At 43.4% G+C, this 18,623-nt stretch overlaps 1 protein-coding gene across 3 annotated transcripts in view; it reads left to right on the forward strand.

The window, feature by feature from the left end:
- Positions 1–234: 234 nt before the first annotated feature.
- Positions 235–18,623, forward strand: part of PROM2 (prominin 2) — a 99,384-nt gene continuing 80,995 nt past the window's right edge. Inside the window, exons 1-5 of one of the 3 annotated variants that reach the window (XM_080685892.1) lie at positions 235–526; positions 962–1,050; positions 2,354–2,416; positions 11,647–11,751; positions 12,321–12,407. In XM_080685892.1, the coding sequence (XP_080542018.1) occupies positions 11,718–11,751; positions 12,321–12,407 (121 nt within the window). In that variant the 5' untranslated portion in view covers positions 235–526; positions 962–1,050; positions 2,354–2,416; positions 11,647–11,717. The remainder of the gene's footprint in view (positions 527–961; positions 1,051–2,353; positions 2,417–11,646; positions 11,752–12,320; positions 12,408–18,623) is intronic. The other 2 variants (XM_080685893.1, XM_080685896.1) reach the window with 2 other exon arrangements.

An 18,623-nucleotide genomic window follows, 5' to 3' on the forward strand; every position in this document is an offset into this window, starting at 1 on the left:
TCTGTTGACTAATGAGTTTGCCGATCACTGGAAGAAGGGGTAACCTTTCTTGTGCCTGGAAGGCGATTTCCGAGTGGCCAAGCACTCCCGAGGGTCTGCATTCGGTGGCGGGATACAAGGTTATGACATCAAAAGGCTGCCTGACTGGAGTGCCGGGAGCCTCTGGGAAGCAGCGTCCGGTGACGTGCTACGCCGCGCAGAGGGTTCTGGGAATTGTAGTTCGACCTTGTTTTCGGGCTTGCGGGTCTTGGCCCCGCTGGCTCCTAGATACCTCTGTCTCTGGCCCGGCTTCCTCGGTGTCTAGTGTGAGATCGAGCCTGGGGTGGAGGAGGGCTGAGCGCGGGTCCTCTAAACCCGAGTGGCTGGAGGGAGGGCGCAGGGAGGCCCACGAATAGGCGCCTGGCGGCCCGGTGAGGGTCGCGCGCGTCCCCGGGCCTCTGGGTGAACAGAGCGGTGGACCTGGTCTCGCGGTGGGGGTCTCCTGCGCGGCCCAGGGAGGGAGTCGCCGTTCAGCCTGTGGGCAGAGGTGAGAATTTCGGAGGAATACGCGGTGCCTGCTGTAGAGATGAAAGGAGAAAGGCTGCCCTCTGGCTGGGGCCGGTGTTCAAAAAGAATTGTCTTCCTTCATCTAGTGAGCCTGGAATAGAGCCGGAGTGAATCCTTAAGGGAGACACGGATTGACACAGATTCTTTGATTATTATTTTAACTATCGCTCATCAGATGACAGAAATATGTGTTTAGCTTACGTGTCTAGAGGAGTTCTGTTGAAGTTTAAGGAAGAGGAGGATAGGAGGAGCCTGAGGCAACCATGGTCATGGCCGTCTTGATTCAAGGAAGTTGTGGGGTTATCCCTTGGTTCCCTGGGTGATTCTTTTAGGTGACAAGTAGATGTGTGTGGCAGTTTTTGCGAGTTCACTGCAAGGCAAGAGTAATCATCCTGGCTCCTTTCTCCACTTCTAGGGTCACTTTCTGAGGACTCAGACCTTCTCCATGCTGGGAACCCAGAAGAAAAGGGCGTGCTCACTGTGCAGCTGATCCCTGCAGCCCAGGTGGGTCTAGGTTACTTATTTTTTTCCCTTCTGTTCTCAGATCATGGATGTGGTTTCTTCCATTGTTATGGAATTGCTCAGCTCTGAGTCCTAGACCACTGTGTTTACCCTGCTAAACTGAGGAGAGATGACCTTCATGACAAATGTTCCTCACTGTGCAGAACTTTCCCTCCTGGCATTACTTCTCCCCTACCCACTTAGTGCTTAATGCACATTTAGTAGCTCTGCAGGAATGTAATTGGCCTCATGGTGAAAGGCAAAGTAATAAAAGCCACTTGCTCCTATCTGATGAAGTTTACCGAGGAGGTAAGATGTAGATAAGTAAAATAGTTCAACAGCAAGAAGAAATATGTATACATATTTTTAAATGCAAAAATGACTGGCAGGGACAAGTCATAATAGAACCTGAAAGAGGTTTGCCAACCTCTAGAATATTGGTGGGGGGAAAGACTGGGATAAAAAGCTGCACTTGCAAAAACAAGAGAGAGTATGGAGTTGGAGAATAGAATACAGGAATGTTCCAAGAGAGAACAGCTTTGAAAAAGAAAAGTCTCTAAGTGATGAGAGAGTTGGAGGTCTTTAAGGGGTGTGTGTGTATCTCTGTGGAGTGAGCAGAGTGTTGTGAGGGAAGCTGGGGTATGTCCTCTTTCCAAAAGTGTCTATTTAGGTCCTTTGCCCATTTTTTTTTATTGGATTGTTTATTAAGCTGTATGAGTTCTCTGTAAATTTTTGAGATTAAACCCTTATCGGAGATAACATAGGCAAATATGTTCTCCCATGCAGTGGGCTTTCTTATTGTTTTGTTGACGGTTTCTTTTGCTGTGCAGATGCTTTTTATTTTGATGTGGTCCCATTCGTTTATTTTCTCCTTAGTTTCCATTGCTCTAGGAGCTGTATCGGTAAAGATATTGCTACAACATATGTCTGCTATTTTGCTGTCTATGGATTCTTCTAAGATTTTTATGGTTTCCCGTCTTATGTTTAAGTCCTTTATCCATTTTGAGTTTATTTTTGTGTATGGTGTAAGTTGGTGGCCTAGTTTCATTTTTTTGCATGTATCTGTCCAACTTTCCCAACACCCTTCATTGAAAAAACTATCTTAACTCCATTGTATGCTCTTGCATCCATTGTCAAATATTAATTGAGCACAATGGCTTGGGTCGATTTCTAGGTTCTCTGTTCTGTTCCATTGGTCTATATGTCTGTTCTTGTGCAAATACCAGGCAGTTTTGAGAACAGCGGCCTTGGAATATAGATTGATATCTGGTATTGTGATCCCTCTAACTTTGTTCTTCTTTCTCAGGATTGCTACAGCTATTCGGGGTCTTCTTCCATTCCAGATGAACTTTTGGAGAGTTTGTTGTAGGTCTGTGAAATATTCTGTTGATATCTTAATGGGGATTGCATTGAATCCATAGATTGCTTTGAGTAGTATGGACATTTTAATGAAGTTGATTCTACCAATCCATGAACACGGGTATGTTCTTCCATTTGTTTATGTCTTCCTCTATCTCTTTTTTCAGTGTCCTGTATTTTTCTGAGTATAGGTCTTTTACCTCCTTAGTTAAGTTTATTACTAGGTATCTTAATTTTTTTCAGTGCAATGGTAATTGGGATTGTTTTTAGTTTCTCTTTCTGTGAGTTCATTATTGGTGTATAAAAAAGCCATAGATTTCTAGGTGTTAATTTTGTATTCTGCTACATTGCTGAATTCATTTATTAAGTCTAGTAGTGTTTTGATGGAGTCTTTGGAGTTTTCTATGTACAATATCATGTCATCTGTGAATAATAACAGTTTGACTTCTTTTCCAATTTTGATGTCTTTTATTTCTTCTTGTCTGATCACTATGGCTAGCACATCCAGTACTATGTCAAACAGGAGTGGTGAAAGTGGGCATCCCTGTCTTGTTCCTGTTCTTAGGGGAAATGGTTTTAGTTTTTGCCCATTGGGTATGATGTTGGCTGTAGGTTTGTCATATATGGCCTTTATCATGTTGAGATATGCTCTCTCTATTCCAACTTTGCTGAGAGTTTTTATCAAAAATGGCTGTTAGATTTTGTCAAATGCTTTTTCTGCTTCTATTGATCATGTGATTTTTGTGTTTCAATTTGCTTATGTGATGTATCATGTTTATGTTTTTTATTTATTTTTTAATAAATCTTTATTGTTCAGATTATTACAGTTGTTCCTCTTTTTTCCCCCCATAGCTCCCCTCCACCCAGTTCCCACCCCACTCTCTGCCCTCACCCCCCCGCCACACACACACTGTCCTCATTCATTGGTGTACAATTTTTGTCCAGTCTCTTCCTGCACCCCACACTCCCTTCCCCCCGAGAATTGTCAGTCCACTCCCTTTCTATGCCCCTGATTCTATTGTATTCACCAGTTTATTCTGTTCATCAGATTTTTTATTCACTTGATTTTTAGATTCACTTGTTGATAGACATGTATTTGTTGCTCATAATTTTTATCTTTACCTTTTTCTTCTTCTTCCTCTTCTTAAAGAATACCTTTCAGAATTTCATATAATACTGGTTTGGCAATGATGACTCCTTTAGCTTTTTCTTATCTGTGAAGCTCTTTATCTGACCTTCAATTCTGAATGATAGCTTTGCTGGGTAGAGTTATCTTGGTTGTAGGTTCTTGCTATTCATCATTTTGAATATTTCTTGCCACTCCCATTTGGCCTGCATAGTTTCTGTTGAGAAATTAGCTGACAGTCGTATGGGTGCTCCCTTGTAGGTAAATAACTGTTTTTCTCTTGCTGCTTTTATTCTCTCTTTGTCCTTTGCTCTTGGCATTTTAATTATGATGTGTCTTGGTGTGGTCCTCTTTGGGTTCCTTTTGTTTGGGGTTCTGTGCGCTTCCTGGACTTGTAAGTCTATTTCTTTCACCAGGTCGGGGAAGTTTTCTGTCATTATTTCTTCAAATAGGTTTTCAATATCTTGTTCTCTCTCTCTTCTTCTGGCACCCCCATAATTCGGATGTTGGTATGCTTGAGGTTGTCCCAGAGGCTCCTTACACTATCTTCATATTTTTGGATTCTTTTTGCTTTTTGCTTTTCCGGTTGGGTGTTTTTTGCTTCTTTGTATTTCAAATCTTTGACTTGATTCTTGTGGTCCTCCAGTCTGCTGTTAGGTCTCTGTATATTATTCTTTATTTCAGTCAGTGTATGCTTAATTTCTAGTTGGTCCTTTTCCTATCCTCGAGGGTCTCACTAAATTATTGGTGGTTTCTAGAAAATTCTTGAAAAACCTTATAACGGTGATTTTGAACTCTATATCCAGTCGTTTGCTTTCCTCCATTTCTGTCATTTGTGATCTGTTTCTTTGTCTCAGCATTTTGGCTGCTTCCCTGTGTTGATAGAGTGGCTTTGTGTGCTAAGTGTCCTATAGGGCCCAGTGGCTCAGCCTCCCCAGTTACCTGAGGTGGACACTCTTGTTGCACCCCTTTGTGGGCTGTGTGCACAGTCTTGTTGTAATTAAGCCTTGATGGTTGTTGGTATCACTGGAAGGAATTGGCCTCCAGCTCAATTGGCTGTGAGAATCAGCTGTGTCTACGATGGGAGAACTTCTGTGCTAGAGACACCCTTATGGGGAAAGACTTGCTTCAGTGGGGCTTTGGTGCTCACTGAGTCTGCCCCCTGAGTGTGTCCCTTATGGATCTGAGGAGTTGTAATCTGGATGGTCCCACTCTGACCGCTGGGTACACTGGCTCTTGGATTTCTAAGGAGGTGCTAATTTAGCCTCTGCCTGAGGCCACCCAGCAGGAGCTACAGAGAGATTTGCAGATTCCTCTTCTTTGGGGTTTGCAGGTGCTCAGATGAGGCCCAGCTGTGAAGCAATGCAAGCTGCTGTGGGGCCTTGGCCCTTCTTTTGGATGTTCTGGGTCTTTCTGACCCAGCTGCAGTTTGTTAGGTAATTTTAGATTGCAAAGGGCCAGGCCATTCATATGCAAAAGCCTCTGCGCACAACTTGGGTGTGGCGGGGTCTCAGGGAATTAACAGGGTGGAGCAAACAGCTATGGCTGATCCTCAGCCTCCCTCAGTAATTGCTGCAAGCATCTCTGAGAGAAAGCCGCCCTCGAGTTCCGCCCAATGCCAGACAGTCCAGTTTCTCCCTGTATAAGTCTGGGTTCCCAGAGTCTCGCCTGGAACTGGAATTCAGAGCAGTTGGGAGCTTGTGTCTCCCCGATTGAAAAAGACAACTGTGTCCTCAGTTGCCAGCCCTTTCCACACGCGCGCCTCTGTACCTCTACACTTTACTTGCGCACCTCCTCTGAGTCTCAGTGTGCTTTTCTCTTTCCTTCTAGTAGTAGAATTTCCACTCAGCCAGCCTTTCTGTGGTTCAGGATGATGTCCGTTTTGTCTTTTAGTTGTAGTTTTGAAGTGGTTGTGCGAGGCAGCAATTTCAGGTATTTACCTATGCCGCCATCTTGGTTTTTCCTTCTGTATCATGTTTATTGATTTAAGAATATTGTACCAGCCTTGCATCCCTGAAATATATACCACTTGTTCATGGTGTATGATCTTTTTAATATATTGCTGGATGCGATTTCCTAATATTTTGTTGAGGATTTTAGCATATATGTTTATCAGGGATATTGGCCTGTAATTTTCTTTCTTTGTAGGGTCTTTATCTAGTTTTGGAATTAGGATAATGCTGGCCTCATAAAGAGTTTGGAAGTGTTCCTTCTTCATGGATTTCCTGAAATAGTTTGAGGAGTGTAGGTGTTAGTTCTTCTTGGAATGTTCGGAAAAACTCCCCTGTAAAGCCGTCCGGACCTGGGCCTTTGTTTGATGGGAGTTTTTTGATTACTGCTTCTATTTCATCAGTTGTTTTGGGCCTGTTCAGGTTTTTTTATTCTTCCTGATTCAGTTCTGGGAGATTATATTTTTCTAGGAATTTGTCTATTTCATCCACATTGTCCAGCTTGTTGACATATAGTTGTTCATTGTATTTTCTTACAATCCTTTGTATTTCTGTGGTGTCTGTGGTTACTTCTCCACTTTCATTTCTGATTTTATTTATTGGGGTCCTCTTTGTTTCTTAATGAGTATGGCTAATGGTTTATCAGTTTTGTTTATCCTTTCAAAGGATCAGCTCTTGGTTTCATTGATTTTTTTGTACTGTTTATTTAGTCTTTATGTTATTTATTTCTGCTCTAATCTTTATTACTTCTTTCCTTCTCCTTACTCTGGGCTTTTCTTGTTGTTCTCTTTCTAGTTCTTTAAGTTGTAGGGTTAAATAGTTTATTACTGATTTTTCTTGTTTTCTGAGGTATGCCTATAGTGCTATGAACTTCCCTCTCAGGACTGCTTTTGCTATGTCCCAGAGATTTTGGGTTGTGTATTCATTTTCATTTGTTTTTAGAAATTTTTTTTATCTCTTTCTTGATCTTGTTGGTAACCCATTCATTGTTTAATAACATGCTATTTAGCCTCCATGTATTTGAATGTTTTGGGGTGTTTATACTGTAGTTGATTTCTAATTTTATTCCACTGTGATCTGAGAAGGTGCTTGATATGATTTCAGTCTTCTTGAACTTGTAGAGACTTGTTTTGTGTCCTAACATGCGGTGTATCTTTGTGAATGATCCATATGCACTTGAGAAGAATGTATATTCTGCTGTGTTGGGGTGAAATGTTCTATAAATGTCTATTAAGTCCATCTGCTCCAGTGTGTCCTTTAGAGTCTGTGTTTCCTTGTTAAGTTTTTGTCTGGAAGATCTGTCCAATGAAGTCAGATGGGGTGTTAAAGTCCTCTACTATGACTGTATTGTTGTCAATCTCTCCATTAAAGTGCTCTAGAAATTTTTTTTACATATTTAGGTGCACCTATATTGGCTTAATATATGTTTACCAGGGTTATATCCTATTATTGGATCGATCCCTTAGTGTTATGTCATGACCTTTGTTGTCTCTTGTGATGGTCTTCATTTTAAAGTCTATTTTGTCAGATATGAGTATTGCTACTCCAGCTTTATTTTTCTTTTCAATTCCTTCACTTTCATCCTGTGTTTTTTTGTTTTGAGGTGGGTCTCTTGTAGACAGCATATAGTTGGGTCATGTTTTTGTATCCATTCAACTACTTTTAATTATAGCATTTAATCCATTTACATTTAGGGTTATTATTGAGAGATCCTTATTTATAGCCATTTTAATTCTGTATGGCAAGGTTTCTATCTCTGTTTCTTCTTCTCAGCAATCCCTTATAGCAATCACTTTATCATTTCTTGTAATGCTGGTTGGGTGGTGATGAACTCCTTTAGCCTTTTTTGTCTGGGAAGCTCTTTATTTGACCATCTATTTTGAATGATAGCCTTGCTGGATATAGTAATCTTGTTCTCAGAACCTTGCTTTCCATTACCTTGAGTACTTCATGTCATTTCCTTCTGGCTTGTAGAGTTTCTGATGAGAAATCAGGTGTCAGCCTTATGGGAACTCCTTTGTAGGTAACAGTTTTCTTTTCTCTTGTTGCCTTTAAAATTCTATCTTTGACTTTAATTTTTGGCATTTTAATTATGATGTGTCCGGGCGTGGGTCTGTTTGGGTTCTTTTTGTTTGGGGTTCTCTGTGCCTCCTGAACTTGTGTGACTTTTTCCTTTACCAGGTTAGGGAAGTTTTCTACCATTATTTCTTTTCTTTTTTTTTTTTTTCTTTTTTTCTTTTTCTCTACCATTATTTCTTCAAACACCTTCTCTATTCCTTTCTCCCTTTCTGCCTCTTCTGGCACACCTGCTATTCTAATATTGTTACATTTTACATTGTCCCACAGCTCTCTTAAGCTGTCCTCCTGCTTTTTAAATTTTTTTTCTTTTTAGTTCTCTAATTGAGTGATAGTTTCATTTCTGTCTTCTAATTCACTGATTCCATCCTCAGCTTCCCTTAATCTGCTGTGTATTCCTTCCAATGTGTTCTTTGTGTTATGTCATTCTTTATCTCAGACTGTTCTTTTTCATAGTTACTATATCTTTTTTCATACTGTTGAGCATTTTTACCATCATTACTCTGAACTCTGTTTCAGATAAATTTCTTATCTCTGCTTCATTTATCTCTTCTTCTGGATTATTCTCTAGTTCTTTCATTTGGGGATTGGTTTTTGTTTCCTCATTTTGGTTTTCTGTTTGGGTTTGTGACTATGTAGTAGGTAGATCCTCTACACCAGGGGTCCTCAAACTTTTTAAACAGGGGGCCAGTTCACTGTCCCTCAGACCATTGGAGGGCCGGACTATAGTTTAAAAAAAAAACTATGAACAAATTCCTATGCGCACTGCGGGCCCGGGACGAGTCGGCTGCTAAGCAGGACAGGCAGCAGCACCTGGCGGGCCGGATAAATGTCTTCGGTGGGCCGCATGTGGCCTGCGGGCTGTAGTTTGAGGACGCCTGCTTACACCTTCAATCTCTAGTGCAGGACAGTGTTAAAGGCTGCTTCTGACTAATTCAAGCAAAGACTCAAAGCCTCCAGAGACCGCCTCTGTCTACAGACTAATAGGATTCAAACCTGAATTGCTCCCAGGCAATCATCCTCAGGTGTAGCGAGAGTTTTTTCAACAGGGTGGGATAGTTGCTTCTGCCTAGAGCAGCCGTGGGCAAACTACGGCCCGCGGGCCGGATCCAGCTGTTCTATCCGGTTCTCTTGCTCTCCCCTCTGCTCCTTTACTTTGAATTTATATTAGTTCACACAAACACTCCATCCATGCTTTTGTTCCAGCCCTCCGGTCCAGTTTAAGAACCCATTGTGGCCCTCGAGTCAAAAAGTTTGCCCACCCCTGGCCTAGAGGCTAATTTTTACTTTTAATCTCTTAAGTGGCCTCAGGGCAAGGTTTGTTCCAATAGGGTGTGTTGACTGTCTTCCCCCCAGGCAAGGCAGATGTCTATGTGGGGAAGATGTCCTCTGCTGTGTGAGGGAATGACTCAACCCAGGAAACTTGGGGTGTCTGCCTTCTGAGCTCTATCCCCCGAGTCCCCAGTCCAGGGTTCTGCTCTCACAGCTCCAGTCCACTTCACCCTCCCTCTGCCAAAGCACAAGATTGGTGGCTCCACAGGGAATTTTTGTGCATTGGCCCTTCAAGAGGGTGCTTGAACTTTCAGCTGCCACTCCCTGGCAGACAGCACCCACTACTTTTCACAGCTAGATGTTATGTGGGTGCCTTCCTCAGTTTGGTGCTCTCTTCTGGGGAGCCCAGCTTTGAGATTAGATCCCAGAGTTCTCAGTGGCACCCCCCTCCCCCCACAGCTGAGATATCTCTCTGGGACTTCAGTTGCTGTCTGTGGGTGCCCAGCCAGCCCTTTCATGCCTCCGCCCTTCCTACCAGTCTCTATGTGGTCTCCACCTTCAGTTCTTGGATATTAGGGTTCTCTTTTGTGAGTTTTCTGTTGATTATTTAGGAAGCCTTTCTTTATTTCAGTTGTATTTCCAGCTTGTTCCGAGGAGCATGTCCATGCAGCATCCACCTACTCTGCCGCCATTTTTAATCCCTTACATACTATCTTGAACCGTGGGCAGTCCTATTGCTTCAACCTCAAGCTCGATGAAGGCAGTGGCCACCTTCTTCTGCATCCCCTACAGGACTTAGACCTTAACATTTAGAATAGTTCTTGGTTTATAGGCAGGCAGGTTGGAGAGTTAACTTTCCTTCCTCCTCTTTCCTCCTTGGTGTTTCCCTCCTTTCCTCTTGCCACCCTAGCCAGGTAGCCCAGAATTCATCTTGCCTCCCAAGCCTCCTTGCCCCTCCCCCTCCCACCTCCCTGGATGGGTGGACCCCCCCTTCCTCTTGCCTTCAGGATCCTGCCCCCCCCCTTTCTCTTGCCCTTTTGGCTCATTTCCCTCCTCTTGACCGCTTCCTTCTGGTCCTCCTCTCACATCTGCTTATAGGTGGCCCTCCTCACGTCCAGCTGAGGCTTTTTGCTGTTCATGACTCACAGCATCTCCAACTGGCTCTTTTTCTCTCCTGCAAAGTCCTTGAAAGGGGCTGAAACTTACTCTTCTTGCCAGATCCTTGAGGCACCTTCTCTTTGGGGGGTTCTCCTGGAAGTGCCCCACAGAAGCAGTAGAGATCTTGGCCACTTGCAAGGCATGGCCCTGCTCCTCCTTACTCTGGTGTCTGTTGGCCTGTGCATGTCGGCCTGTGCACATGGGCTAAATTATACAGCCGGTTCCGCTCGTTCTTGGCCACCTATTTCTTCTTAGTCTGAATCTACTTGGTGAACCTGTCCTACAAGGGGTCAGCATTGCTGGACACTTTGATCAGCCATTCCTTGGTGTTGTCGCGGGCGTGCTAGTAGCCCCAGCAGCATCACCATGGCCATTCACCTCACCCCACACCAGAGTGGTTTTCTTCTTGGGTCAGATGCCCTTGAGGCATGTGTAAGCTGCCATGGCCAGGGCACCAACTTCTTGTGCGGCAGGCAAGTGGTGGGCTCCGGTGGCCACACCACCAGTGCCTCCTCCGTGAGTTCTGTGGTTGCTGAGCAGCCACACCAAGGCCTACACCAAGGCCCACAGTTTGCTCACCAAGGCCCGCAGTTCAGCCTCCGGGTGTGGGTCCCCGCACTGCAGGCCCATGAAGGGCTTCTGGTCAGAGGCCAGCAGGTTACACAGGTGGAACTCCAGCTCCAGCTCCTGGTGCACCGTGATGCGCTGCAGCTTCTTGGCTTGATCCTGCTCAGCCTTTGCCAGAAGCTTCTCCACACTCTGTACCTCCATGGCTCCAGTTTGGCTCACTAGCTTTGGAAGACAGATCCTGTTTGATACACTTCTGTTCTCCTCCCTACCTCTGTTCCCACACACACTGTCATAGAACACCCCATTTGAAACATTTTTACTGATTCTTGTTCAAGTGTTCCTTCCTTCCTTCAGCTGTCTGACCAATACAGTGTTCTGCTGTGTGCCAGGTACTAGGGCTGCTTCAGTGAGGGAAAACAGACCTGGCCTCTGCTCTCCAGGCGCTATGGTGAATGAGACAGAGAGCTGTTGATCAGAAAGTCTCCTCAATGTGTGCATGATCTAAGAGAAGGGAAGGAACATGGTGCTACAACCCAGAGTGTCAGGGAAGGCTTCCCTGAGGGGTAACACCTGAGCTGAGATCTGAAGTGTGAGTGGGATTTAGAGAGCTGAAAGGATGCACAAGCAGAGAGCATTCAGGAACAGGAAACAGCATGTGGAAAGGTGGCCACCATGCAGCCCAGAGATTTCAGAAGGAGCAGTGTATGGTGGGGTTGAGGGTAGATGGTGGGAGGGAGTCAGACCCACCAGGGCCTCTATGGTGCTAGCAATTCAGATATGTCCAAGACAAAGTCATAGTGCTTCTTTTAAGTGGAAAGGTATGTACGTATAAGAAAAAACATAGTATACATAGGGTTCAGTACTGTCTGCAGTTTCAGGCATCTGCTGGGGATCTTGGGACATGTTCTCCACCAATAAGGTGGACTATTATACACCAGAGAATCTTAGTGTTGGAAGGGATGTTAGAGGTCATTTTGTCTAACCTTCCCATCCTTCATGTCTTCCTGCTTCTGTCTGTCACTTTGAGTCCTTCCCAGAGACCTCTGGAAGGAGGTCCCTTGGTGAGCATGGATGTATTTGGTTTTTCAGGAGTCGCTCATGATCAGGGATATGGCTGAGGCTCTCACCCAGTGAGGACAGCTGAACCCTCGCAGGGAGATATGCCTGAGAAGCATAGGAATCTGGTCTTGCTGGGTAAGGATGGCTCCTCAGTCCCTGTGAATTTACTCAGTGTGATAGCTTTGCTTCTTCAGTTCCAAGGACCTTGGAGGTTCTTAGATTAACCAGTTAACTGCCATGATATTTTGAATTTAATTAAAAAAGGTCCGCGCCTTGTATCTATAGACGCTTATGGCGTACAAATGGTTAAAAGAGTCTTAATTCCTGAAAGGCCTGAGACATGTAATTTCTTCTTTTTGTTTCTGGATATTGTTTTAAAACCCCTACAGTTAGAAACGGACTCCTTTTTATTGAATTTTCTCAGGTGGTAATAGCCTTCTTTTCTATTATCTGGCCAGAGATATTAAGATGAAGTTCTAGTGAAAGTACCTCTTAAGAAGTGGGTGCTTATTCTTTTAATAGGGAGAGGTAGAAACAGGGACTCAATTGTTCTGAATTCAAATATACCCCATATCAACCTTCCTGCCTCCTGAACACTGGTGAGGGAGAAATCCAGAACCCACCTCTCATATAGTGTCTTTCCTAATGACCAAAGAGCTAATCCTGTGCTTTTTACCAGACTTCTTTACTTTCCCCATGAACAGGGCTTCCAATTTCCAAGCCTGATGTAATCTCTCAGTTGGAGTCTGGGGAGAAGCTGGAGAGAGAAGCCTCAAAAGCCACTTGTCCAGGTGAGTGAGTGTTAGAAACAGAGAACTTAAAACCCTCCTGGCCAGTAGGAAAAGCATCTTTGAAATGCTTGTGAAGGAGCCTTTCAGATTTTGCTAGACCATAGAAAAGTTGAAGTCCCTTTCTCCCGTGCCACACTTTACCCACTGTGGATGATGATCTGTTACAAATTCATAATTTTATATTTTAGAAAGTAAATACTTTCTACTCTTTTAAACTAGTCCCTCCCTCCCCCATAAGGTGAAATGAAAGTAGCATTTTAATGTATATCGATAATTTGCATGGGTGCAAGGCTCTAAACCAGGCTTTTCATGTGTGTTCTTTTACTTCTGAGGGTAATGTGACTTTTTGTCTAACAGCAATGGCTATAAATTGATCTCTGAGTTTTCCCTTGCCTTCTCTATCTAAGCAGAGGCAGCATAGCATGTGGTTATGAGATCAGACTTTGGACCCAGTTTTCCCAGATCCAAAGCCAAAATCTCAGTTACTCAAGCTCTGTGACCTGTAATAAGTTAATTATCCTCTTAGCTGGAAGTCCATTTGCCTGTAACCTGTATCTATCTATTTGTCCTTTAAAATCTCAGTCACTTCCCTAATTAGGATATGTAGTTGAGAACATTTGATCATATTGATTTATTGTATATACCAGTGGTGGCAAACTGCGGCTCACGAGCCACATGTGGCTCGCGAGCCGCGGTTTGCCGCTCTGTTGACTAATGAGTTTGCCGACCACTGTCATATACTACCCTTTACCTCTTTGCACACAATATGCCACAATTGCCTAATCCTCACAGCTTCCAACTACACGGTAACATTTAGTCTAGTCCAGTGGTCAGCAAACTCATTAGTCAACAGAGCGGCAAACCGCGGCTCCCGAGCCGCATGTGGCTCGCGAGCCGCAGTTTGCTGACCACTGGTATATACCATCATGGTTGGAATGGATATTAAAGACTTTACACCTGGAAATGTTTAAACATTTTTAGCAGTGAAGCTTCCCCCCCTCCCCCAAACTCTTACTAGAAAGCCTAGGATTTGGGGGCAGCAATCCTGACAGGTTGGGGACCAATCTAAGCAAATGGGGATTTGACCTTCCCCTCTCTACATGCTATTCATTTAAAAAAACAACTTAGTTTTATTTTACTCTTTGCAGTTTGTTGGGTCTAGGGCAGTCAGAGAATGACCACTTGCTTCTGAATTACTAAGTTTTGTGATGATTTGAATTTGTAGATATTTTTTTAAAGTATGTTTTTATTGATATTAGAGAGAAAGGGAGAGGGAGAGAGAAACATGGATGTGAAAGAGAAACATCAATTGGCTGCCTCCTGCATGGCCCCTACTGGGGATTGAGCCCACAAGCCAGGCATGTGCCCTACGGGGAAAAATTTTTTAAAATATATTTTTTATTGATTTCAGAGAGGAAGAGAGAGAGAGAAATATCAATGATGAGAGAGAATCATCAATTGGCTGCCTCCTGCATGCCCCCTACTGGGGACTGAGCCCACAAGCCAGGCATGTGTTCTTGACTGGAATTGAGCCCGGGACCCTTCAGTTTGCAAGCCAACACTCTATCCACTGAGCCAAACTAGCTAGGGCCCCTACTGGGAATTGTACTGGCGACCTTTTGGTGCATGGGATAACACTCAACCAACTGAGCCACACTGACCAGGGCGAATTTGTAGATCTTGACCACTTTGAATGTTAGTAACTAGAATATGTGTCTCATCTCGAGACAGTAGAACTTAACATATTTTTGTGTGAGAGCGGTAGTTTTGGAAGGTTAGTCTGTTAGCGTTGAGTGGGATATTTTGGAATGGGAAACGATTGGCAGAAGGAGATCAGCTAATGATGGTCATTCTCAGAGTGTGAAGTGATAATGCCATGGTATGGTGCTGGCAGTGGGCAGTCTCTGGGAAACTATATTTCTCTGATCTCAGCCCTGTTTCCCCTGACTCTGTTTTTTATCACCTCTGCTTAGTCTTGTTCCATTAGTTTTTCTCATTTCCTAGCCACTGGACAGAGGAATTGTGAATGCCCACTCACCCTTTCCCTATATGCAGCTGTACTACTTTGCCCAGTCATCTTTCTTTTCTCATGTTCTTTTAAGATTGCAAGGCTGTTTTTGAGAGCTTTTAAGTTCATGTGTTCCCTGTATCACTTTTTGATTGTTTTATTATTTTCTCATCACAGTAATTACCTTACTCTCAGTTTAGGAAATGATCCATGTCCATTTTTGTTTCTGTTAGACTGGGAGATAAGACCAGAAGGCAAGGAGCTAACTCGAGAGCAGGATATTTCTGAAGAAAAGTCAGCCCCTGGGGTGTTAAATGAAAGATTTCCAAAGGAAGGTGACAGTGGATGTGAGGATTCTCTAGAGAGTCAACAGGAAAACCACGAGAAACATTTAATACAAGAAGTTGTCACTCAGAAGAAATCTGGGGAGAGAAGTTACCAGTGTGATGAATTTGGAAGAAATTTTGGCTGGAGGTCATTACTTGTTCAACAGCAAGGAGAAAGACTATGTAACTGTGATTCGTTGAAAAAGAACCTAAAACAAAATTCAGATCTAATGAGGCATAAGAGAATTTGTGCAGGGAAAAAACCCTGGAAGTGTAATGAGTGTGAGAAAGCCTTTAGTTACTACTCAGCTTTTGTTTTGCATCAGAGAATTCACACAGGAGAAAAGCCCTATGAGTGTAATGAGTGTGGCAAAGCCTTTAGCCAGAGCATACACCTTACTCTCCACCAGAGGATTCATACCGGAGAAAAGCCCTACAAATGTCACGAATGTGGGAAAGCCTTTAGTCATCGCTCAGCCCTTATTCGGCATCACATAATTCACACTGGAGAGAAACCCTATGAATGCAATGAATGTGGAAAGGCCTTTAATCAGAGCTCATATCTCACTCAACATCAGCGAATTCACACCGGAGAGAAACCTTATGAGTGTAATGAATGTGGGAAGGCCTTCAGCCAAAGCACATTTCTTACCCAGCATCAGGTCATTCACACTGGAGAGAAACCCTATAAGTGTAACGAATGTGGGAAAGCTTTTAGTGATCGTTCAGGCCTCATCCAGCACCAGAGAACTCATACTGGGGAAAGGCCTTATGAGTGTAATGAATGTGGGAAAGCCTTTGGCTACTGTTCAGCCCTGACTCAACACCAGAGAACTCACACAGGGGAAAAACCCTATAAATGCAATGATTGTGCCAAAGCCTTCAGTGACCGCTCAGCCCTCATCCGTCATCAAAGAACACACACTGGAGAGAAACCTTACAAGTGTAATGCTTGTGAGAAAGCCTTCAGCCAGAGCTCATCTCTCACAAAGCACCAGAAAACTCACACTGGAGAAAAACCTTATAAGTGTAAAGAATGTGGAAAAGCCTTCAGCCAGAGTTCATCCCTTTCTCAACATCAGAAAACTCATGCTGGGGGGAAAACCAAAGAATATGGAAAAGTCTTTAGTAAGCATTCAGCCTTTGGCCAGCAAAATAGAATTCATAATGGTTAAAGACTGTAAAACTTTTTCCTGGGTGTGACTAATCATTCTTGAGGGGGAAATTGTTGATTGAGATAACTACTCAAATGATTACTCACACCTAGGGAAAAATGAGGCTTGTGAGTTAGCCAGTCACAAAATTCCCATGAAGGCAGCTTTCCCTGAATCTACAGAACATTGGCCTGGCAGTTCACTTTTGCACTTTGTGTCTTTTAGACCTTGCTTATTGAGACATCTACTGGAAATCATGTTAATTACCAGGGTCAGACCTGTAGCCTAGAAAGGAGGAGTACAGAAGGGCCTTTGAAGTTTTCTGTTTCAAGCTGAGTTACTTGCCAGTGTACTTATTTATGAAGATTTACCTTCATTGTATGTAGTTTGTACTTTAGACTTTTTCATACCATAGTAAAATTTAGTTGTAGGCCTGAACTGACACTGAATATCAGGTTTGGAAATTTGAAAAGACTTTGAAATACTTGCCTTTCACCATTTTATTCTTGGGTAGAGGAAGATGACATGATATATATATATTTTAATTGAAACTTTGAAGGTTATTGTTAGAAATGTTTTGAGTGCTATGTTTTTAGTTTTCACATTTGACTAAGATGTATCTTTGTGTGGATTTCTTTGAATTTATCCTGTTTGCTGAGCTTGAATCTGTAGGTTTATGTCTTTTGCTAAATTGGGGGAATTTTCAGTTATCATTTCTTTGAATACATTTTCAGCCTCTGCTCCCACACCTTCTTTCCTTCCAGGATGCTGAAACAAATGTTAGGTCTTTGCTTGTAATACCACAGGTTCCTGAGACTCTGTTCATTGTTTTCCACTATATGTTTATCATAATCTGCTCAGGCTGTCATTAAAATAAAATGCCATAGACTGGGTGGTTCAAACAACAGAAATTTATTCCTCAGAATTATGGAGGCTGGAAGTCCAAGATCAGGGTATCGGCTTTGGTCTCTGGTGCTGGATCTCTTCCTGGCTTTCTTGCCTGCCATATCCTTGCATGGCCTTTCCTTGATGTATGCCTGTGGAAAGAGGCAAGATCTCTCTTCCTTATCTTTAAAGGCCACCAGTCCTATCAGATTAGGACCCCAACCTTATGACCTCATTTAACCTTAATTACCTCTAAAAAGTCCTTTCTCCAAATACTGTCACATTTGGAAGTAGCATTCAACATATGAATTTGGGAGGGACACAATTCATAGCATTTGCCCCTGGCCCCTAAAATCCATGTTCTTCTCACATGCAAAATATATTCATTTCATCCCAACAACTCTCAAAGTCTTAATTTATGCTAGCATCAACTCTAACGTCCACAGTTTCACCTACATATCACGTAAAGCAGGTATGGGTGAGACTCAAGGTATATTTCATCCTGAGGCAGATTCCTCTCCAGCTGTGAACTTATGAAATGAGACCAATGGTGGGACAGGCTCAGGACAGATATTCCAATTTAAAAGGAGAGGGAGGGAGGGAGGGAGGGGTGGGGAAGAAGGAGTAAATAGGTCCCAAGGAAGTCCAAAACTCAGTGGGGCAATTCCATCAGATCTTGATGCCTTACCTTCCAGATTCACTGAAGCAGGGGTTCCACCTTCACCTTCAGCAGTCCTGCCACTGAGACTAGTCTGGGCAGTCCTACCCCCCAAAGCTTCAGTGTTAGGCCATGTGGCCTGTTGACACTTCAGGGTCATCCCCACCTGTTGGAACTGAAGAGGTAGCCTGATGGTCTCTGAATCTATTCAGTCATTCTCCCCTTTCCTTGCAGCATAGGGCTCGTTTACAGCTCTGCTATCTGGTCCTGTAGGATCTAAGAAGTCTGACAGCCTGCCTTCATCTTATCTAGTGTTTTCTGTCCCCTTTAGTACCAACTGGCAGTGTTTCTGATGGTTTAATCCCATCTCTATTCCTGGCTTCTGCTGAGATGGCTGATTAAACCCTTGAGTCACACCCATGATCTCTGTCAAATGGCCCTCAGCCACAGCTGAACAAGCTTTCTCATTTTGCAATGTGGTAGACAGAATTTTCCAAATCTCCAAGTTCTTTTTCCTATTTGCTTAACAATTGTTTTTTCAATTCATCCCTCTCCTCTCACATTTTACTATAAACAATGAGGTGAACCCAAGCTGCACCTTTAATACTTTGCCTACAAATCTCTGCTGAATACCCAGTTTCATTGCTCCCAAGTTCTCTTCCACAAAGCAGTGGAACATAGTTCAGCCAAGACTACTGCCACTTTACAATGAGAATTGCCTTTCTTCTTGTTTCCATTTCTGTCTGAGACCTCATCAGAATGGCCTTTGATGTCTGTATTCTATCATGCACCTTAAAACCCTTCCAGCCTCCACCCGTTACCCAGTTCCAAAGCTACTTCCCCATGTTTAGGTACTTGGTTTAGCAGCACCCAAATCTGCCTTAGTCTTGTTGGGCTGTCATACCACAGATTTGGGGGCTCAAACAACTGAAATGTACATCTCACAGCTCTGGAGGCTGGAAGTCTTTGAGAGCAAGGTACCAGCCGATTTGGTTTTGGTGTGTTCCTGGCTTGCACACAGTCACCCTCCTACTGTGCCCTCACAGCCCTTCCTCCATGCATATGTGTAGAGAAAGAGAGAGCGAGCTCTCTTTTCTTACAGGACACCAACCCTCTCAGATTAGGACCCACAGTTATGAACTTTTAAAATCTTAATTACTTTCTAAAAGGCCCATCTCTAAATAT

The sequence above is a fragment of the Plecotus auritus genome (assembly GCF_963455305.1).
Source record: "Plecotus auritus genome assembly, chromosome: 8".
Taxonomy (NCBI): domain Eukaryota; kingdom Metazoa; phylum Chordata; class Mammalia; order Chiroptera; family Vespertilionidae; genus Plecotus; species Plecotus auritus.